At 34.3% G+C, this 24,416-nt stretch overlaps 1 protein-coding gene across 1 annotated transcript in view; it reads right to left on the minus strand.

Annotated features, from left to right (window-relative positions):
* LOC129220593 (transcription initiation factor TFIID subunit 4-like) overlaps positions 1-18,403 on the minus strand; it is an 82,476-nt gene extending 64,073 nt beyond the window's left edge. The window contains exons 1-4 of the mRNA XM_054855023.1: positions 17,327-18,403; positions 7,172-7,324; positions 4,831-4,917; positions 608-682 (exon numbers count right to left, since the gene is read on the minus strand). Of these exons, the coding sequence (XP_054710998.1) occupies positions 608-682; positions 4,831-4,917; positions 7,172-7,324; positions 17,327-18,403 (1,392 nt within the window). The remainder of the gene's footprint in view (positions 1-607; positions 683-4,830; positions 4,918-7,171; positions 7,325-17,326) is intronic.
* Between the last annotated feature and the right edge of the window lie 6,013 nt (positions 18,404-24,416).

A 24,416-nucleotide genomic window follows, 5' to 3' on the forward strand; every position in this document is an offset into this window, starting at 1 on the left:
ACACCTCAAAACGTTCGAATCCGTCAAAATTCGAAATTCGAAAATTTGCACGAATCCAATACTTTCTTCTATATATTAGATATAGAAGAAAGTAAAAATTGCTTGAGGTCCAGAATGCACAATGGCCACGGAAGAAGTTGATTATAATCATCAGAGCCTCGTCAAACCCATCGATTAGGAAGCTCGGTATTGAGGAAATAGGGAATGTCTGCCAGATAATGGGGAGTGCTTCATCTCATTGGAAAATGAACGATCATTGTTTGTGACATGTTACAGCAAGTGACAGAACTGGATATTTGCTGCACTACGAAAGGTTAATATTGTGAAAATTTGGGAAACACAACTTGTACAGTTTCTTTGTCCAGCATAGTCAACAATGCTGCTGGATTGATTTTTTTTTTTAAATAAGCCTTCCAAGTCCTGACCAGAATTGCCACACAACTTCGGACATCCCTCACCAATTCTTGCGGCACCCAGTTTGAGAATGCCTGCTCTAAGCAAATTGAAGCTTCTTTATTTTAATAATATTTTGAGGGGACGACTCTTAGTAAAACATATACAATTATGAAAAAAGACAATTTCTTCATTTTCATAAAAATAAACATACTTGGGTTTTTGTGAAAGTCTGACCAGCCACAGTCACTTGTGGAGACATAGTTCGTACCACACTTCCAGGTGCAGACTGAAAAGAAAATAATGGAATTAATTTTAGAGTTACATTAAACTTATAAAAAAAAAAAAATGTGAATATTCACTTTGTTTTTTCTCTTTATAATAAATAAAAGTAAGGTTTCAAAGAAATTCTGGAAGGAAGTCTGTGGCAGGCCTGTATCCAGGAAACTCCATAGCACCTACATCCTTGAAATTTTGTACAAAATTACTTTGATCCCCGATGATTTGCACCTGGAGTTTTGTTTTTTAAAATTCGAATTATTATTATTTTTATTTATTATTATTTTTTTTTGTAATTAATTTTTTAAGCTCAAATTTTGCAAATTGCCCATTAAAGGGATGAAAAATTACTTGCATATATTAATATTATATATCGTTGGAAAGGGTAGATTTTTCCACCTTCTACGCAATTTGTTTCAATGCTCAAACTTAAATACGGCGGGAGTAATTTGCGTTTTTAGCTCAAACTTTTCTAGGCTTATCTAAAATTTCGGCACTAGTTTCTTTATTAAATATATCAGTAAAAAGCGAAGGAACTGTCCCACAGTTTTCTTTTTGACAGCACTGGAAAGATCGGCTTTTTTTTACTCCAGATCTAACCCGACCTATGGTCGTAAAACTAAGCTTCTATATCCAAAGAAAAAGTTACAAGATGATACAAATCAAGTTTGAATAACAGGGGGTATAACTGTTTGGAGGGTCAAAAATACTGACTTTACTGACCAAAATTCATAAAATACTGACTAAATACCGACTAGAATTTTAAAAATTAACAATCTTTGGCGTTACAAAAAGAGTATCATACTTAGTGAAATAGATACTAGCTCTCAGAAACTATCTGGCAGATTTGGCTGAATTTTTCACCGTTTGTTCTTTTTGTTACTGGGAAGGTTTATAGACCAATTTGAAAAAAAAAAAAAAAAAACGATTGATAGTTCCTTTTTCATTCCAATTTAAGAATGAGTTTTTGCATAAATGTCCCAACGTGGGGGTGAAAAAATATGTGCACACTGCACATATTAAAATTATGTGTCCATTAAAAAACGCTGATTTTTCTGCTGAAGATGGCTTTTGTTAGAAAGTTCTAAGTTGTATACAAAACGAGTTATGAGCTTTTTAGTTCCTTGTTTAAAGGCATTCATCAACACAATTCATTATTAAGTGTATAGCTAGAATTGTTGTATTACAGAATATTTTTGAGTTTCGTCTGACTGTTAGAGCCTTTTCTCAAGTCAAACCTGAAAGTAACGTTTTCCCACAAGTTTGGCTAACAATAAATGGATTTGGCTGATCATTTTTCATTTAAACGGAACTTTAATGTAATTAATGTTTTTTTATTATTATTTGTGCTGATTGGAGACTTATTCATTATCCAATCAACCAGCAGAAATCTCGCCAAAATTTTTGGAGAAAGATTTCAGTGGCTGATGCATTTGGCAGTTTTTTGACTGTCGCTGTTGTTGAAGCCAAAGACTACGTAATAATGTTTCTCAGTTTTTCGGCATGTAAACAAAATATCAACAATCAAAGAATCTTGAAAAAAAAATTTTTATGAATAAATAATCCACCAACTAAATTAGGCAAATCCTCAAACAGCACAAAAACTGAAAAGGTTTCAAAGAATATATCCAGTATCAATGGGGAGAGAGGGAGACACTATGTTTTGCATAAAACTAGACTAATCATCCCAATCCAATTAAAGAATAGCAACGATTTTTTATCAAGTAAAACCAACTACCAGGTTGGTGAAATTGGGCTGCTATATCAGCAATTTATTGCTTTTCTGGCATTTTAAAAAGTTATCAGAAAATGAAAAAAAAAAAAAAAAAACTGATAGTGAATATTATCATAAAATTAAATTATTTCGTAAATTCACAAAAAAAAAAAAGACTTTACTGATTAAATTTGGTAAATACTGACTCATACTGACCAATTTTTAAGATAATGACTTTAAGTGACCAGTTCTATGCCCTGGAATTATCTCATCTCCATTAAAATTATTGATGTTTTATTCAGGGCTGGCAAGTTTCTGCCGAAGTGGTTAAAACCACTGGTAGAAACCGGTTAAAACCGGCATGGCAAAAAACCACTTTCTGCCACATTTTCGGCAAAAACTGGCAAAAACTCAAAATGACAAAAAAAAAAAAAAAAAAAAAAAAAAAAAAAAAAAAAAAAAAAAGAAAGAAGACAGACAGTAGAACATGCATGGAAAAAATAACTAATTGTTAACCAAAGCACAGTTTAATTTACAATATCATCATAATTCAGAATCAAATGTTACATTGTTTGGATCATGCAGTTGCTTCTTGGAAAAGGTGGTTCCAAAAATCTAAATAGTCTCTGAATTTAATATGCACGAATGAGAAACTTTTATATTCTTGCAACAGAAGAGCTAGCAGGCAATGCATCAAGGAACAACCAATATTCATCAACTTTCAAATTGTATATATTTTTTAACTGGTCCATGTAGTAACTAGGGTAGTGGTAAAAATTCGACTGGAAAAATGAGTTTTGAGAAGTGGGGCCAATTTGTTTTGCAAAGCTGTGATATTAGGTACACTTTCTTCTTGAAGCACATGATGATTTCAATCACAAGCAACTTAGATGAAGCTTATTTGCGAGCAAATTACAAACAGTAATGCCAGTCTAATTCTGTATGCCATTCCTCTATCCTAAGAACAAATATGATTTCCGTCCTTTGTTAGATTAATCCAAATATTACGAGCATCAGCAATTGAAAAGTTCCCTTTCTGAACTAAATCAAAGGCACTAGCATAACATTTTATTTTTTACAATGATGAAATGAAGTTCAATTTTTTAGTTTAAACAAATAACATTTAGCAATTACTTTAGTTTTTAAAAGGATTTTAAGTTTTTGCCAGTTTCTGCCGGTTTTAACCAGTTATAACCAGTTTCTGCCACTGGCACAGCAAAAACTAGTTTCTGCCGGCAGAAAGCCAACCCTGGTTTTATTTAGCGTCACCACAGTTACGTCTTTTTGGTTCGCTTGTTCCTTCTTTCCTTATTCAAACTTTACGGGGTTTTATTTTAATGGAAAATCTTAGGTTCAACTCAATTCAAGCCCTGAGCTAAAGAGCAAAATATATTACAAGAGATCACGAATATGAAAGCAACTTTTCAAACGTACAAAACTGCAGTTTTGCAATGTTCAGTAGCCCTTTAGTCCTTACGGCTCTGCAAGTTGGAACAAGTTATTTTGAAACCCGGGGAAGGGGTACTTTTTGTTCTAAATGGAGCTCATAATGCATTCTTAATCTGTTTCTTTTCAACTGACAACTTAAATCTTTGCGAATCAAATAAGATTGCAAAGCAATCTTTGGGGGTTGGAAAGCGTCAGTGAACAGGGAGCAGAGCCCCCTAGTTTAATAAGAAATAATCAAAGCTTTTAACAAAAAAGAAAGTTTTTTTCAAAAACAAATTAAATTTTGAATTTTTTTTCATTCAGAAGAACAGATTGCTACAAAAGCTATTGATTTTTCAAAATGTTCCTTTTTATTTTTGGAGGAAAAAAATTAACGGCCTGAACCTTTTCCCTCATTTATATTCAATTTCAATGCTGAATGAAAAAGTTGTATTTTCATGAAACGTTTTGAAAGCATACATAAGCTACATGTTTTGAATTTAATTTTGTGAGAAAAAAAGTAGGGGCTTCTGAGTGTGTACAAGGTGTAAAAAAATTTTGTCACATATAAGCCGTTCAGCAAATACAATTTTAACAGAAACCCCTGCAGCCTGGATTCCTTGTAAGAAAAATTTATATACTTCAAAGTTAGAGAAGGGTTTTTAGAGTACAAATGTTCAGTTTTCAAGCAAGTTCCATGAGAGTAAAAGTTACGTTAGAGACATTTCTTGGAACAAAATTTTGTGAAAAGAAGTTGTAAGATACAAAATTTTATGAAAGACACTTTTACAATAGTTTTTGCGCTAGAACAGTCGCAAAAAACCAGTCACACACGCAGAGAGAGACATTTTCCAAAAATGGTCAAAACGAATTTGGCACACCTCAAAACATGGAAATCCATCATTGTTTCACAAATTCATTGCTTTTCTATATATTAGATATAGAAGAAAGTAAAGAAGGAGGAGAGAGAGGGCAGTTTTATAAGTTTTGTGTGATAATTGAAAAAGGAAACCAACCGAAAGGGTTTTTACGGATGCGGACGATACGGGGACAGAGACAACTTGCTGAGGTGACAGTGTTCGGATGATGCCAGGGACCCCAGGCTGAAAAAGAAAAATTTTCATTGATAGAAATCTGAATTAAGTTTAAACTTTAAATACTAAAGAAAACTTAAGATTTAACTAAAAAAATGTTGCAATTGAATAATAAATATTTTTAAATAATTACATTGAATTTATTAAAAAAAATATGCCAAAGATAAATGAAATAACACTACCCTACTTTAAGAATAATCACATTTACATCCTCATTACATCAACTCTTGAAGTTCCATATTTTTTCTAATACCTATTGCACATAATGGGTACAAAGTAACTAAGCACAAACAGAAATTCTTATTACTAAGCAAAAGAAATTAAAAACATTAGCCATGCTATCATTTTGCAATAGACAAAATAACTTTACAATTCACTTTTGAAATGACATATCCATAGCATTAGGTTTGAATCCATATTTAATGTTTGAGGAAGAAAGTTATTTGATCAAATAAATTTTTTACATATTTAAGTATGGTATTAGCCAAATTCTACAAAGCTTCTTGTAACAGCCAACTGTGTGTTGTCACATATAAAAGATAATATATTTGATATGTGTTTTATTCGCAATAGTTAACAAGTAATTCATTTTTACAAGTGATCTGAAAATTTTTGCCTAGATACACAGTTCATCACTTTAAATCGGCCTGATTTAAACCAAGATTTTAATCAAATGATTTTTTTTTCAAGCCATGTAAATCAGTGGTGCCCAACTTTTTTTACTCGCAAGCCATACCTCATATTAAAATGAATTTCGTGGGTCAGCCTAAACATAAAATTTAATTATATTATTTAAATTTTTTTGATATAGAATGGGAAAATAAGGAAAATGAAAGGCAATTACAAACCAAAAATTCCTGTCATCAATACTGCACTCTTATTTATTGATACAAACTCTGCATCTGTGTTTTAGAAACCAATTTATGACTACTTAACTTCAAATTTGTGACAATCCTTCATAACCTTGAATGAAGAGTAGTAAATTTGGAAGGTTTCAGAATAAATTTTTCTTTTCATAACATCAGGCCGTAGGGATAAGGATCAACTTCAGGCCGTAGGTTAGGCACCAGTGATTCATATCACTTATTTGTTTTTGTTTTTTTTTAAATCTTAGTTTCAGAATTTGTTATTGTCAAAAGTTATATTTAAAAAATTAAAGACTAGTAGTGCAATCAGTACTTTACATTATTTTTTAGTCACATGTGATTCAAGAGGGCCAATTTTGAACTCGAAGATTCGGTTAAAAAATGGTGCTGATAGCTGTGGCTAATTATTTAATAATTTAAATCCAATTAATAAACAAAAAAAATGCATATTTAAAGAAGCTTGTGTTAAAATAGCTTTCGACTTTTAAAATTATTGAAAAATTTACAAGATGCAGAAGGATTCAAATTTTGACCTAGTCCAGATATTGCATAAATTTGGGATTAAGTGCAAAACAAACTTCAATGCAGTATATTTAAATGAAAAAAACACATATATCTCACTGTTGGTCATAATAGATTAATTATATCTTAAAATAAATGTCAAAATTTCTTTAAACATATTGCTCTTTTCTGTACAGCAGTATTGCACCATCGTAATTATTTCATTTGTTCTGTACGTGTTGATCACTACTTGAGAGCTTAACAGATACTCTTCAAACATGGATGGATGGAAATATCAAACAATCCAGACTACTGTACAGCAGGTAAACGACAGTATCTGAAGAAATGAGTTTTCAAGATATTTGAAAAAACGCTTTTTGGATACAGTCAGTTTTTCAGCAGAAACCAAATAAGCAAGCTTATACAATAAAGCTGCGGTGGTTCATTTCTCGGTACGAATTCACCACAATTCAGAGGTTATTTTCCTGCGTAAATCCTCTTTCCCGTTAGATATTTCGCATGTTCAAATTCCAGTGCTATCAACTTTAAAACAAGACGTTAACTAATTTTATTTTTCCATTTCTTTACAACAACGAGCGTCATATGTTTATGCTGCCGCAATTACAATAATTAAAAACAATTTATACAAGGCCAATCTACAAAGCTAACTTACAATAGATGATAAAAATGAAAAAAAAAATTTTATGGAAAATTTGCAGTTACTGCCCTTTACCTGCCCCCGGCAGAGTACATGGCAAATAAACACATAAAAAACACTTTTCAGATAAATATTTAAGTAATATCATGGCATGAACATAATGCAAGCAGATTTATCTGAGACCCAGATAAATTTGCATGCACATTAGAAGAACAGTGCAAAATTAGATGAGCCTTACAGGAAGTGATTGTAGTCTGTAGGTTGGACTGGGTGAAGTACTAGAACCTGCCTGCAGGTTAGGGGGAGTAGCAACATTGAAGACATGATATTGGCTCCCATCTGCTCTCACAACAATTGCACCTCGCATGCTAGCTGGAAGAGCGATGGCTCCCTGTAAAAAAAAAAAAGAGAAATTGAAAACCACAAGAGATTTAAAATCTGAATGAATAATTTTAAGTTCATTCACATCAATAGAAATTGTTACTGCAATCCAGCTCATCAAGACATTCTCGGCAGTGGTATCCCTGGGGCGTGGAAGTGAAAGCGTGGGCACCTTGTGGGAGAGATGGGGGGGGGGGGGCAACAAAGTCTATGCATCCTACTGGATTCAGGCATCATCCATCAAGTGTCAACAATTTTGTGATATCCGACTCTTGTCCCGAAAGTAGAAATGTATCAAAAATACCACCTAACTATTTACAAAATGGTTGATTCAGATACATCCAAGTAATACTGACACGTGGATCAGCAACTTTAATGATATTTTACTAATGCTACGAGATGATAAATTAGAAATAATGATACTTTTTAATTTTTTATATGCATCTAATTTCCATACGATTCTGAAACAACATTAAGTTATAGATGCAAGCAAGCTATGAAAAAAAAACATATTAATTTAACAAAATAAGTCATCGATTTCAGTAACTTTTGAAAAGACATGTCTGCACGATTTCTATTTTTTAAACTATATTGGCAATTTAGGCGCAGTCCTGCACCCTCTATGATCTATCAGTTGATTCATTTTTGTTTGATTCTGTCATTACCTCTTGAGATTTAAGAGTCACAAGTATTGAGAGAAATTGTTTGATTGCTCCTTTTTGATCATTGGATTGCTCCAGAACTTTTTGAGCAATTGGCACCTAAATTGAATCAGCACCTGTATCCTCTGGGTTCAAAAAATGAACCAAATTTTGTTTGATTCTGCACATTACTTCCTGAGATATAGTAGGCATGAGTAATGGAAGAAATGTTTTATTGCTCCACCTCCCTTGGAGGAATTGGCACCAAAAACTAATGGGGAAACTCTCATGAGGGCACATATGTAATATGTGCCCCCATAATAAATTTTTGTTCAACTTCATGCAGCAGTTTTCATTCTAAAGCGGCCAAAAAAAAAAAAAAAAAAAAACGGTCACACACAGACAGACATTTTTCAAAACTGGTCAAAATGGACTTGGTGCACCTCAAAACGTGCAAGTCCGTCAAAATTTGAAAATTTTCACGAATCTAGTATTTTCTTCCATTTAATAGAAAAAGAAAAAATTTAAATATGTCTGTTATCACATTGAATGAAAGTCAAAAAAAAAAAAAAAAATAATTAGAAAAATTTATTTAATTTGGCACATTAAAGTACATAATTGAAAATGATCTTAAAAATGCAAATTTTGAATATTTAAAGACCCCAGCTTCCACACACTCCTTTTCCTTAGATTAAAAAAATAATAATAATAATTAATTTGAATTTTGACCTCTTAAATTCAAATTATGTTGTTCGCAATCACGAGTGTGTGTGTATGTATGTAGGCGTGTGTGTGTGGGGGGGGGGGAGAATTGGATGTGTGTGTGCAGGCGTTTATGTGTGTGTAGGCATGTGTGTTTATGTCTGTGTGTAGATATGAGTGTGTAGGTAGTTGTGTGTATGAGTGTTTGTATGTGTGGGGGGGGGGAGAATGTGTATGTGGGCATATGTGTTTGTGTCTGTGTGCGGGCAAGAGTGTGTGGGTAGTTTGTGTGTGTATGTGCAGGTGTCAGTATGTATGTGTGTGTGTATGAGTTTGAGTGTGTGTATGTTTGTGTATGTAGACGTATGTATGTGTTTGTGTGTACATGCGTGTATTTATGCGTGTAAGTGTAGGATACTGACCCAACCTGGAGACGGTTTTTACTAGAGGAGCAGCATGATGTGGCGGCCGATCAACGGTGATGCTGCAGAGGGTGCTGGCGGGAAAATAAAATGATAGATAGGACTTTAAAAGTCAAATAAAAGCAATACGCAATCGTGATTGCTCAAAAAAAAAAAAAAAATTTGAAAAAAAAAATAGAACCGACTTCAAAATTGCTCTAAAAAGTGAAAAATAATTTTATTCTTTAAACACCATCGATAATGCTTTTAAACATAATTTTTGAAATTGGCGCAAAAACAAAACGTAAAATCCAGTGTAACCATGCTTCGTTCATATTTTTTTTCAGAAAAGCATCCAAAGTTACGAACGAAACATTTATATCACTATTCAAATATGCTGTCATCAATGCATAATGTATGTGATAGTGAAGAAACTGGTCCTGGTTAAATTTATAGTTGTATTTGAGTTATGGCTGTGAATGATTTTATCTATCGTTTTTGCGCCAACTTCAAAAATTATGTTTAAAAGCATTATCGATGGTGTTTAAAGAATAATATTATTTTTCACTTTTTAGAGCAATTTTGAAGTCCGTTCTATTTTTTTTTTTCAAAATTTTTTTTTTTTATTCTTTTTAGTGTAAATGTAGGTATTTCGGAAATAATAAGTTACCATCACGAAACTTCACATAAAAAAATGTGAAATTGTGTTTAAAAATGCTCCATAGTAAAAAAAAAAAAAACTATTGACACGCGTTAAACTTTAAGCCATTGGCACTAAAAACTTATCTTTGTTCCTCTCTGGAAATCATGCGTAGTTAATTTAATTATAACCATTTAAGTATTACGTTTTTCCAAACTAATTTACATTCCACAGCATCTAAGTTGCTCATGATGCAATCCTGTATTTTCTTACTTAGCCCCGATCATCTGTTATCGGCATAGATGATAACGATAAAAATACTACAGGGTAGTTGAGTCAAACCTAATGGTAGCATTGTGAAGGCTAAGCAGATCCTAATCACTGCATCAACTTGCTTCCAGGTTAGGTGGACCTACTATGGAGCAATCCTATGGAGGACTCCTACTATGGAGCAATAGCACTGAAGAAAGGAAGATTTTGATAATTCACATAGGGTTACTATAAATCAGCAGGGTTACTAAAATAAAATTATTTACGCCAAAAATGAGACGACAGCGCCAGATTCCCCATTATCGAAATTTCCCTTGAACAAATTTGATGCTTACTTCAGAGAAGCCTTCATTCAAAATTATCATTACAATTACTATTAATGTTACTGTTATAGGGCACCAAAGTTTTATAACAATGAGTTTCCTATTGTCGCGTAGATGAAGATAGCGAAGACAATGTGAAAGCCAAATGAAGCGAATACCCGTTAGTCTCAACTCGAGATCTTTATTCAGAACCACGAATGAACGTTACATCTCCTTATATACAACTTGAGAATGTGCTGGAACTTTCCAGACTTGCAAATATACAGAAATTAATAGAAGATTCGAGAAAATACAGAACAGTAGAAACGAAATTTTAGTAAAATTCACTTTGTCCGGGATTTGAACCCGGGTCGCTCGTATGGGAGGCGAGAATTCTACCACTGAGCCACCGTTATCCACGGATGAAAAGTGCGAACTTCGCTACAAAATCATTTAATAGGGAAATTGCATAAAATTTACTGTTTTTTGCCCATAACTTTTTTCTAAAGAACAAATATGGTCAAATAAAGTAATGGGACCTAAGTTGAGCCATCCCCTATCCATTAAAAAAAGAATCATCAAAATCGGTTCACTAGGTGAGACGCTATGAGTGGACAAACAAAAAAAAAAAACATACATACGGTATGAATTGATAACCGCCTCCTTTTTGAAGTCGGTTAAAAACTTTCAGAAATGTTTTTTTAATTTTAAATTTCTAATATGTAGATACTGGAGATGCATTGATTATTGCATATCCTGTTTAAAAAAAAAAAAACTTCAAGAAATATATGTAGGCATCCCTCGTACAATACGGTATACTTACGAAACATAATTCTGATATTACCTGATGCGAAATTTCAATTATGATTATCATAACACAGATTACAGATTACATAGTACAAGGGAGAGGAAAAGAATACAAAAGAGACATACAATGGATGAGAATGTGATATTGTGCATTTTTTTAATAAGAATGTTTATGAAAAACAGCAAGACATATACCAAGGAGAGAAGTTCCCACTCTTCCAACAGATTAAAAAATAGGGCCTTTATATGACCTTTTTACAGCACAATTTTAAAATAATTAGGGCAAATACAAGCCAATGCCACACACCAATTTTCTTTGAAGTCTTCAATTTATTTTTATGTTTTTTTTTTTTTTAAATCTATCATTCATAATTGATGAATAATTTTGAAATTCATTTCAAAGCACTTTTTTTTTTACTCGACAGCAGAGCTTTAAAATGTTGTAACTAAAGTTCTATGGGAGCACTAGAGTTGTATGAAAGCTCATTTTAAGGAAAACTACATGTGCATTAATTTATTATGTTTATGTACCTTGAATAATTTGAGAATTTTTTTATTTTTTATAAAATGTAAAGTTGAAAATTTTTAAAGATAGTCTTTGAAAATTGTTGGAAAAAAAACATGATTTTTATTGTAGTTTAATGAATACAGAGAATTTCAGAGTGGGACCAAGAAAGGACAGCAAATAATCAGACTTGGATAAAATGAAAAGCTTTCTGCAAACACAAATCCTAACTGGAAAATTTTCTGCAAATAATTATTTTGCCTGACTCACCTTGAATAAAAAATTTAATTTGTATTCAAATATGAAAGAGACAAAAAAAAAAGTGCTTTAAATCATTTATTTTTTTTACAATAACATATACCGAAACCATCATTTTTTTTACACATGTGCTTCGAAAGGTTTTTGGAGAAAGACTTTAACAGAAATAAAAACTCTGGGATTTTCTTAAAAATTCCATTAAAAAAAATTAAATCAACGTTAGCAGTTTTAAAAAAAAATTCTGCAGAGCCAAAAATTTTCTGCGAACGCCGTTCGCGCGTTCGTCTATATTATGCAAGGCTGCAAATATTGTAGGACACATTACTCTAATTTTTGCTAAAACATTTTACCAATCAAAAGTTTACCAACATGACATCTTATAATGTTTTCACAATTTAATGCAATATTAGACATTATCACATTCAGCGTGGATACAGTAAATACTTAATAATCAAAATATTTTACAACTATAGTAAAAGCTAGGGAAGAGGGGGTAGGGGCAAATGAAGTTCGTACCCAGTATCCTCATAAAGTCTGGGCCCTGCACTAAATTCCCGATTATCCACAGGGTGGATTACCCACCGGCTTTCACACATTCAACAAAACTTTTTTTTGCCAATGGTTAACTGAATGTATAGATAAATGTACACATTTCAATTTAGTAAAAAACTGTTTCTAGTCATCCATATTTTTTTTCTTCCCCTTTCAATAGCGTCAAACCTTTCATGGTCCCTGAAACCTAACTGCTTGAATCCTGATTTATAGATTTACACTACTTACTGGTTACTGCTTTAAATCTGCACTATATTTATTGACTTTTAGATTGATACCACTTACGAGCATAATTGATCTTGTTCAAAAAAAACTTCCCTCCTTTCCCCCTCTGCATAAATATCTTGGTGTAACCTAGCTTGATATGTTTCAAATTAATCTGTTTGCACCATTTGCTCGCATATGTATAAAATCCATTTGCTAGAAGAAACGATCCTTTTCTAGCTTCTACATGTTTTTTATAAAATGTTATCATTTTAATTAAATTTCTATTACATTATTGATCTATCTAAAGCTATTGCATAGACGAATATTGTCTTCTACTTACTTTGTGGATTATCCGCGATTTCGGTTATCCGCGGTTACCGTACATAAAATTAAAGTGCAAGTAAGTAACTTCAAAATGAGTTAGTATACAACTCTGTTACTCTCATAGAACCCTTGAATTAAACACTTTAAAACACTGCTGGTAAGTAAAAAAAAAAAGCTGTTAAACAAATTGCAAAAATCAATTGCACATAACTTATGAATAGGCTTGCCAGACGTCCCGGTTTTCAGACCAAATCCTGGTGTCCCGGTCGGTTTACTTCATATCCCGGAAAAAGATAACTGATTACAAATGACCAAAAAGGCTTTGAAGGATCATTTAGGACAATTATTACTGTTACTTATATCAACATTTTCTTGTAAAATTAATACCGGATTAGCTTGAAAGAATTTTTACAGCAAAATTAAAACCAAAAAAAAAGACTAAAATATTCCCGTAAAATGAAAAGTGTGTCTAAATATTGTTCATTTTTTTTATTCATTATTCAATGTGTTTCTAACTAAAATAAATTGTAAAATAATTTGTCGAAATGTTCAAATTTTACCTGCTTACGTCATATTTTTGGTTCATAATTAGTAACCATATATTCAGAGCATTTAAAATAAACTGTCCAACAAAAAAATCCAAAAATCAACCACATGTGTGTACCCTTTCGAATACTATCGACGATTGGGGGGGGGGGGGGATTCCGGTGTCCCGGTTGAGCACTTCAGAAATCTGGCAAGCCTACTTATGAATGATAGATTTTTAAAAAGTATAAATAAATTTAAGACATCAAATAGTAAGGTTTCTAAAAGTTTCATGAAAATCTAAGAAATAAAGTTAGGATTTTTTTTTTGTTGTTGATTTGACACGGAATGACACAAATCCTAATAAAATAGGGCCTTTCATTATTTTTTAGGGCTTTTGACTACAAAATATGGCTTTTAGAGGGGCCCCTACAAGCAATAGTTGAAAATAGGGCCTTTATAGGGACTTTTGAGGGCCTGTGGGAACTCGGAAGGGGTATGGTGACATGTGAAACTTTGTGACAAAGGGGGGAGGGATCCGAATATGTTGCAAAAAGTGTGACATCAGATATGCATAGCCTTTAACCATAAACAAATCACAAAGACAAATGTTTTTAAACTGTACAATTATTGCGCTGTCCAGTGCTTTCGAGTGGGCAATTTTTAATGCAGCAATTTGACTATTTGAAATTTTATACTTCTAATGGTAATTTAATCAATGATAGTCTACTTTTTATAAGAAGTTTTTTTACATAGAAGTTTTACATACGTCCATGTTGATATTCCTGATCTTGTAAAGAAGGCGTATTAGCCTCAGTTTTCCCATTAAAATGTAAGCAAATAGTTTTATGAGGTAACCAGTAAAGTTCTTGCCGTTTTTACTTTGCCATTGAAATAAGTGATCATAAGGCATACAAATTAAATGTGTCACGTGGTTTAAGCAGTTGTCAGGTATGCAAATTAATGTATGACGTGTTTTAAACACCTGTTTGGCGAGATCAGCGCTATTGGGACCCATACAGTAGAGTAACAAAATGGAAGTGTCAAAGGAGCTCATTTGGTGTTTTTTGCTGTATGATTTCAAAATGAGCTTATCAGCAGCTGCATCAACTCGTCGAATATGTCAAGCATTGGGGAATAGTGCTGTAAATGAACATACAGCAAGGCAATTTTTCCAAGAATTCAGATCTGGATATTTGTTTCTTTGTAATGAGCCTCGTAGTGGACGACCAACAGCCTTGGATGATGAAGCCCTAGAGTTGCCATCAATGAGGACAGTAGCCTAACATGTGGTGAACTTGCAAGACAGTTTCAAGTTTCTGATGAAACATTTAGACTTCATCTGCACCGCTTAGGTAAGCCATACAAGCTAAACAAACGATCTCCGCACAAGCCGTTAGAAATTCACAAGAAACAATGAGTGGCAGCATGTATGTCGTTGCTTTCTCTGCACTGTAGTACACCCATACTCGACCGAGTGCTTACCAGTGATGAAAAGCGGATCCTGTATGATACTACCAAGTGTTCCAAGCATTGGATGTCATCAAAGGACGCTGCCCCTTACACCGCAAGGGCACCTATGCACCCACGTAAGATCATGCTTTTCTTCCGGTGACTAGTCACCAAGTGGTTCACTATGAGCTGCTTCCAGTGTCCCAAACCATCACTGCTGTCTTCTATACACAGCAATTGGAACGTTTGCAGCAGGCATTACAAATGAAAGAGCCATCACTGGTGAAGGATAACATGCGTCCACATGTGTCATGGGTGGCCATGGATACAATTCGGCGACTGGTTGGGAGGCTTTGTGCCATCCTCCGTATTCACCTGACCTTGGGCCAACATATTACTACCACTTTCACTCCCTGGACAATCATCTTTGAGGGAAATCCCTCACGAATGAAGTACACCTGTGGAAAGCAATCACGGACTTTTTTTTATCCAAGACCCCGAATTTTACCACAAGGGGATTTCGCAGCTAAAGACTCGTTGGCAGAAGGTTCTTGATACCGATGCAGATTACTTCAAGGACTTACAATAGACTATACTTTCTGTAGGCAGTTTTTCCCCTATCAATGAAAACGGCAAGAACTTTATTGGTTACCTTATATATAGCATCTAGTATGTTTGGAGCACTGTACAAAAAAACACACAGAGCACCAGTATCAATACAATTCTATAATGCATGAAGTCCTAGCAATGTGAAAAATCACAGATGTGAGAACAAATGAATTTTCGTACCCACGGTTGCTTATATGTATCATGTTTAAAACGCTTTTGATTCTATTAAGCAAAATTGTGTGTGCATGTTTTTTTTTTCTGTTTTTTAAATGTGGAATTATATATAAAATTAAAGAGAACTTCATTAAATTTTTGGTCAAACAAAATATCATTAAAAGTATACCGCACACACAAAATATTCATTCTCTGATTATTTAAAGAATTTTATCATAAAACTGAATGAAAAAGCAATTACAAAATTCAGATTTTAACTTACATGCTTCGAAATATTGATAAATCTCTTATTAATTGCTAAAACTAGGTATTAATTTGGACATTCTTTTTTCAATGTTATAAATCTACCCATAGTCCTCGGTATTAGTACCTCATTGCTTCAATGCTAACGCTAACGATGACAAGTCCCGTCGACTCTACGTTTCTCTACTCTCAAAGGTCTTGTTGGACACATAAAGAGAAAATCATAACAAAAAGTGTGCTACACTATGCTGCCATGTGCAGGTAAACAGCAGTATCTAAATGAGTTCTCAAGATATTTTTAAAAATGCGTTTCAGATTCAATACTAAGAGAGAAATGTTCTCGCGCCTTTTTTTCATTGAAAACCAAATAGCGAGCTTGTACAATAAAGCTTACATACAATAGATTACAAAAATGTAAAAAATGAAACATTTGCCTGTACACGGCAGTATGCCTCCCCTTCGTTTCACTATATACAGAGGGAAAAAAAAACTGATTTTACTAAACGAAGGTAAAAAAAAAGAAAAAGACTGTGCTATTGCACCACGTTTGCAAAAAATGATGGTCAGTCTCAAATGCTTGATTCATATAAGGCCATGTCACACGTAGCGAAATTCGTCCAACCTGACGATCAACTTCGGTTCGACTCAACCGAATTTATATACACACTTACGTAAACTTCAACTAATCTTAATTTTTTTCATTTTCATTTTAAAGTATATTTCAATGAATTGTTTATATACATATTTCTGTGCGCTATTTTTTTTTAAATATTACTTGAATAGGAAGAATCTATATAACTATTTATTATTTTCATTTCAAACTTCAAATTTTTAACTAAAAACTGTCAGTTTATCAAAAAAGTGGACAAAATGACATTTTCCCGGGGGTGTACTAAATAGGACAACCCTGCTACCACCATACAAAATTGTAAATACATCAATTTTTTCAAAAACATGGGGTAGAGAGTGGAATTTTCCACTCTGAATACCCTGAAACAACTGTCCTGGACTAATCAAAAAGCTAAACAGCAGTGCCTTCATGAGAGAAAATAACAAAATAGGGCCCGGGGCAGATATAGAAAGACTTCATTGGCTCTGATAAAAGACATCAGATAGTAAAAGTAAAAATGAGAATTGCACAAAATTAGATTTTATTCCAATATGCTATGTTTTTAAAATAGTTAATGGGATAGTTAAATGCATTTTTTCTCATTGGGAGGAGCACGGGCAAAATTCCGCTACTAATAGAGCATACAAAAATGCATTATTGGGTAAACAGTATGACATCTAAATGGCTGTCCAGTTTTTGTGAAGTCTGATGCTATGGAGTCTGGATCAATGAGGATTGTACTATATGTGTGGCATTTAAATTGACATTTAAGGAAATCAAGTCGACTCACCTGTCCAGGAACTTGAATGGGTGTGCCCTGCCTCAACATTTGAGGCGCGATTCGTACTTGATTCCCAACTACTATTCCCCTAGGTGCCAATGTTTTTTGGTTTAACCGAGCAGGATTCACACTCAGAAGTTGCACCCCGGGAGGCAGCATGTTGGGATTGGTGACCACTTGAGTCACAACATTCACAGACTGACTGGGCTTGCTAGTAATCACAGATGCTTGGACCTGGTATTGGTTTGAAGGGGACTGCCGATGATCGACAGGGATGTTGTTGTAAACTTGTGGCGAGTTCTGCTTGCTCTTGTTGTCGACCTGACCCCTCGGAGAGACACTTTTGGTGTTTAAGGCATTATTTATTTGCTGCTGATGTTGACTAATCACTTGTATGCGAGGCTGTTGAGAGGCTATGTTGGCCAGATTTTGCATAGCGTTCAAAGTCGCGCCACTGGTCGGTGGCTGCAACACGGGTCCGCCACCAGATGTTACGGCCACTATGTTGTTGAAGTTGGAGTTGCCGTTATGCAAAGCTGCGACTTTGAAATTGTTCCTATTAATCTGGTTCGTGGTAATCACTCCAGAAGTGACCACGCTCGAGGCGGAGCTGAAAGGAGAGGACGTCGACTGGGGCGAATACACCAACTTAATATCCGAGTTGCTTACGTGCCTGCCAACGGCAGACGAATTCATCAAGGCCTGGTTCGTCGAGCTTACCTGGCTGATATATCCGCTGGCAGGTAGGGCTCCGGGTAGTGAAACTATGACTGCATTTGATAAATTTTGAGACGATAATCCCATAATCTGAGGGTTTGTCAAGTTTTTGTTCGTTGTGCCCTGCTCCAATAAACTGCCCAAAAGTGCACCGTGTTTCTGTCCATCGGGCATTCTCGCGTTGCAATCTGCCACAGATGCATTTCCGATGTGATTGTTATTGACGGTGGCTGAAGATAATTCAGTTCTAGTGTAATGTGCATCTGAGGATGACAGCTGTGACTCCAGGGACCCGACTAGTGCACTCACCGCCTGCTCGTCGATGTCTGAAGACAGAAGCATATCTTCCAGCGACTTTGTCGACGCCATTTTCTACATCACTACTGAAAAAGAAAACTGCGCATGCGTCATTTGCCGAGTTTATGTTTTTCTGTTGGTGGCGCACGCAACGAAACAGTACCAGAAACGTCACAAAATTGTTGAACGCATGCGCGAGGTGCGTGACGTAGTTGTGTTTTCCTTTATGATCCATGCGTATTGGCAGATAGAATTCATTTATCCTCCTAGGGTTTAATTTGCTTCGTCCTCATACGCATCCATTGTAAAGTAAACAATCGCTTGCGGTAATCGCTAAAGGAAAAGAATGGGTGATCGGATTCATATGGTGGACGCAAAACAAGGGAGAGAGATAGTTCGCGTTTTTATTTTAGGCTATCTTTAGGTTTTTTTTATTCGTTCACTTGTAGCAACTGGAGACATGTAAATTTGATTGCTAAGTGGTGAGCATAAAATGTTACTATACTCTATGCTCAGAGATATTTTTTTTTTTTAAATAATTAGCTCATCTCAATAAAATTTAATTTTATTAAAGGTTTTTAATTAGCACGTTTTGATGGTACCTTCAAGACCGTATCCAAAAACTCTTTTCGGGAGGGGCCCGGATTCGCACATTGCCCTACTCATATATACATACAGACACGCATACATGCATAAAAATATTAACATAAAAGATGTTTTTTGTCTCGATTTTTAATGATTCCACTTGGAATGTTGTTATTTTTATTTCTTATTATTTTTTTATTCACTTTTGTAGTGGTAAGGATCACAGGAGAGGGTCCCTTTAAGTCGGATGTAGAATGTCCATAATTTCAAGGGGGTCCCACAGTGTTTCTATTGATAGAAGAGAAGCTAAAGTGGACCAAAGGCAAATTCGAAATTCATCATTTCATCACTCAAAATTAAAGTGTTTCTAAAATAACATGATTTAATTGTTCAAGATGGATATTATTTATACTGGTAAGTGTTTTTTTCTCTAATTTAATTACTCTATCTGATAATTAAACAATATTAAAACATTTTTATGGATAAATAAAGGAGTCTTTGCTCGTTTAAGACCTTTCAAGTGATGGTAATGATTTTACCAGTTTGTACCTGGGCTAAATTTTCTGTATATAATAATTGCACTTTTCCCATTATTAATAAGGCGTACTATAGTCAGCACACTTGAGTACAACATATTTTTTTCTCTAGAGTACTTTTGGTTGAAAAAAAATGTGTTGTGCTCGAGTGTGCTGACTATAATACGTCTTATTAATAATGGGAAAGCTGCAGCTACTATATACAGAAAATTTTGCCCAGGTACAAATGGGTGCAAGTCATTACCATCACTTTAAAGTTTGGAAACAGGCAAAAAGTCCTTCATTCATCTTTAAATAGTTTTTTAACTATCAGATAGATTAATTAAATTAAGAAAAGAAAGTGCTTTCTAGTAGAAGTAATATCCATCTTGAACAATAAAATCATATGAAGTTAAGAACACTTTAATTTTGTGTGATGAAATGATGTCTGGAACTCAATTGATTTATTCTATTACTAACTGATAAGTACCTTTGAACCGTATTACTAACGTGACATGACAGAACAGAGTTTGACATAAACAAATGACAAAGTATCATGTTTTGGTTTATTGTTTGCATTATCCTAATACCAAAGTTTAGAATTTTGAATATGACTTTTGTCCACCTAGCTAGCACTAATCGAAACACTGTGGGTTTGGGGGTTTCTCCCTCAAGAAATTTTTTGAAAAATAGATATAAAAATCTGTATTTTGAGGCCTTATATGGGGTAATTGATACTAAAAAAATATGAAGAAAAATAGGCAAACAAAGTCTTTGAAAAGTTATGCAATCTTTTGCTAATCAAGATCAACCAAAATAAAAATTGCTTGCTCGACAAATCCTTGACATTAATCGACAGAGAAGAGAAAAGAATGGAACATTGTCATTTTCTCATATTGGCATTTAGTGTAGTTTGTTTTTGATCACTTCCCCAACATCAACCTCCTTTCCCCCTTTTTATCAAACGCCCTAAAGTTTAAAAATTGTACAAAATGGTTTAAAAGAAATGGTGTAAAGATTCAGAAAATAAGAACGAAAGAGTAATGTTCTGGCCATTTGGACAATTCATACTTTATTTTCTTGATAAGGGACAAAATTGAACTTTTCAAGGAGTTTAAAAAACTTAAATAATTTTCAAAGAGTCTAGAACAGTTGAAATTATTTAAAGCACTTCATTTGCATTTCTCAGAAGTTGATTGCACACTCTTACAAAATAATTATAACTTTGTAAGACATCCATTTTAAGTTAAAAATAGTTAAGTTAAAGTGCAACGAAATATTTCTCAAAACAATTTTCTTTTTTTCAATCACAAGTAGTGCCGAAAATGAAAAAGAGTAGAGTGAGTGTTATTTTTTCCCTCATGCGTAAGATATTAACAGTATATTGTAGAAGTAAGATAAAAACAAGCAATAACAAGAGAGCTTCCAAAATACTGAATTCAGTGTTAAATAAATGGCAAGACATGGAACATATTAGTCACAAAAATTTATCTTGCAAAATACGCTAAAAAAACGCGAGATGCATGATTTTTGCAATTTTTACTCAGAATGTATCAAGTAGCTGAATATGGCACATCTTGGTAACCAGATACTAACTTAATCAGAAACTAGGGGCCCAGCCCTTAGGGAGTCCTCGCTAGAAATCGGTGCAATGCAAGTTTTATAAGAGTTTTAGTTGGAGGAGGGACACCTGTTGGCGTGAGCCTGAAAGGAACCCAATATTTTTAAAACTAGGGTTGAAAATAAAGGTAAACAAACTGGAGGGGACCCGAAAAAGTCATTTGTGATGTGCCCCAAAATTTCTGTGCATGCCCCTGGAGGAGGGCAAGTCTATCAAACTGACATTGGTCCTGTCTTGGTCCTTGACGGCCATGAATTGAATTCGGAAAAAGAGCAGGAAATCCTAATTAAGGGTCTAAACTTCAAGTACGCTTTGTAGCTAATGAGAACTAGTATTGCTTTTTCTGTATTTCTTCAAATTTTCACTTGTTTAAAAGTTACAAAATTAAGAATAAAAAACTTCGTTATTTTCCTTTTCTGACATAAGACATTAAAAAAAAAAACTTTCTTCTGTTTTACGGTACAAAACATTTGGGGGGAGGGGGGGCTCGCCACTGGGTACTCACACCACCCCAACTCGTAACTGGGGGATCCCGAGTTCGATACCAGCCAGTAGAAGATCCTCCGTGTTTGCTAATAGGCCATTTGACAGTATTTTGTGTCATGTAGAGTGTGCAACATGACACTTTTTTTGCAACAACTATTTAATTTATACTGTTTGATTAGCATTTTTTTTTTTTTTTTTGAGTTTGTGTGTTGGTAGGACTAGCACAGGTACTAGTGCAGTTGGTAGAACTGATGGTGATACTTTAAATATTCTGGTGGTCATAAAGTCCTCCAAGTTCCCATTCCAAATCTTTACGTGGGTGCTGGGTATGGGGTTCCTTGGCTCCTTTTCTTGATTAAAACACAGAGTTCTCTTCAGGGTGCCATCCAACTAGTAAAACCACCTGTTGATAGGTACAGGGCAACCAGGAGTGTAGTGTATAGCTTATTTGTTGACTATTTCTTGTCAAATTTTCATGCGTTTACTTGTAAGGGCATGTCTGTGGGAGGAAGGGATCTAGGATTTTTCTAACCCGGGGCAAATCTTAAAAGTGCCGCTCCTACCCGTCTTCGTTCAAGTTTTTATTTTGAGTTTCAAAGAAAAAGCGCAGAAATAGGATTAATTTAACACAACTAGGGTTTCTAATCCTAAATCCCCCAGGATATTTAGCGGGATTGATCCAATGGGATTTTGCTCTCAATTCCATTATACCCAATCTCACATTTTTTTTTTTCAATTCAAGCGTTTTGCCGCTCATAAAACGACCATTTTCACAAGCATCATCTGAAGTTTCAGTGGCGGCGCTAGGCGTCGGCGACTGCCGACGGCCCTCGCGCAGATAGGGCCTCGCAAAATTCTCAGAAGTAAATTCTTAAAAGTTTTAAGAAATTTCCATGTTTTCAATTGAAGCTCTTATTAAATGCAACAGACACAAAAGTAATCAAAATAGTACGTGCAGCGGAGACTGCACAGAGTCAGCCTCAGCAAATGCAGGGCACAATTCTGTCGGGGCCTGAAGTTAAAAAAATTCAGTAGCTACAGCTTATTGATCAGCTAACTCTATTCCCCTCACCCCCGTCCTATTTCTTTTCTTTTTCTCTTGTTTCCTAAGTTCATCTAAAATAAGAAAATATTCAAAATGCTGCTCTTCCGAACACACACCCCTCCTCCACCACCCTACACACACACCCCTCCATACACACGCACACCGAAAGCATTATGGAGCATCTGAAATTTCGTTTCCAGATCGCGATATTTTCAGCTTAAAGCCCCCAAACACTAAACAACATCGAAAATCGCTTAAAATTGTGTTTTTGTAGCTTGAATTTCAAAAATTACCGAGCCTAATATTACAAAATATGGCCTTACAATCGCATTTTAAGGCTTGAATTTCAGAAAATGTTTGGGCAAGGGTTCCCATACCGCCTTTCTTTTATACCATTAGCAATTAGGTTTATTAAACTACATTAACAAAAAGTTTAAGTGGACTGGCTATTGAATATAAAATATTGCTAAAGTTTTTAGGACTATAATTTTTAAAATTTTTCGAAGGAAGAGCTCCCTTCCTTCCCGTAAATCTTTAAAATTTGTCTAAAATTCTGTTTTTGAAATTTCAATTTCAAGAATTTGCAGGGGATTGATTTTGTCCTATTTTTTAAAACAAAAGAATCGATCTGGGACAGTCTCTGACCCTAAAGTCAATAAATATGGCTTATAATTGCGTTTTTAAGGCTTCAATTTCTAGAAATTTCCACCGAGACCTCTATAAATTTTTTCCCTTAACATCAGCAAAGAAAGCCTAAAATGGCGTTTTGAAACAACAAATTTAAAAAAATTTCGGGGGAGTACCTCCGGACCCCCCTTTCTATCAGGTCATTCCTTCCCCTTCAATGTGCCGCCCCTCTCCCTATCACCAAAAGAACTTTTTGATTGCGCCAATAGTCACGAAATGTTTTTGTCGTAGCAATTAAGTGAATCGGGAACTCTAAGTACCAATAGTTAGTACAAAAATTAATTCAATGATTTGTCTGAAAATATTTTATGATTAAAAGGGCCTCGCAAAACTGCATTGCCGAAGTCTACTTTTGCTCTTGCGCCGCCACTGTGAAGTTTGAATCACCTTCCTTGTATATCTGCAAGAAGAGCAAGAAAAACTGTCTCGTATGACTAACGATGGCATTTACCGTTTAAGAACACAATAAAAATAGAGTTTATTTTTCGGAGAATGATTTGGTATTCTCATTCGAGGTTTCAGTTTTTATACGATAAGCAATTGAGAAAATGGGTAAAACTTATAAGCATTTTCGAAAATTATCACTAAAGTTTAAAATTCAGTAAATTGCTCTTTAGAAAAAATGTATTAACTTTTTCATAATTATTTTTTAAACCAAGCCTTGTTAAGTGATCCAATGTGCCTTGTGCTCACGGTATGTCAGTTCACTTCATGAGACAGATTGGACTGCATTATACAATTACTTCTCTTACAAATTTAGTGATAAACATTTGCCACTATTGACCCTTACTTACTTTTCTTTCATGTTTGGAATGCATAACATAAAAATTAAAGATCAATATAACATAATAAACCAATTTTAATGGATAAAACATCTTTAATTAAGGATAGCAATGAGTAATCACTCTTTGTCTACACTTATTTTTTAAAGATTAGAAGAAGAACTTAAGTATTTAGTATTTTTGAGAAAATTTTGGAATTCAATTTTTTGCTTAATTTCACGTCCAACTTGAGGGCTAATTAACCCGTAACAGGGGAGGTGGAAAAATGGGACATAACAGGGGAGGTGCGGTCACACAGACCGCGCTACTTTTAAATTTTTTAAAAATCGTGTAATTGAACTAATTTCGTGTAATTTGGCATAAA

This window comes from Uloborus diversus, chromosome 4, assembly GCF_026930045.1.
Source record: "Uloborus diversus isolate 005 chromosome 4, Udiv.v.3.1, whole genome shotgun sequence".
In the NCBI taxonomy this organism is placed as follows: Eukaryota; Metazoa; Arthropoda; class Arachnida; order Araneae; family Uloboridae; genus Uloborus; species Uloborus diversus.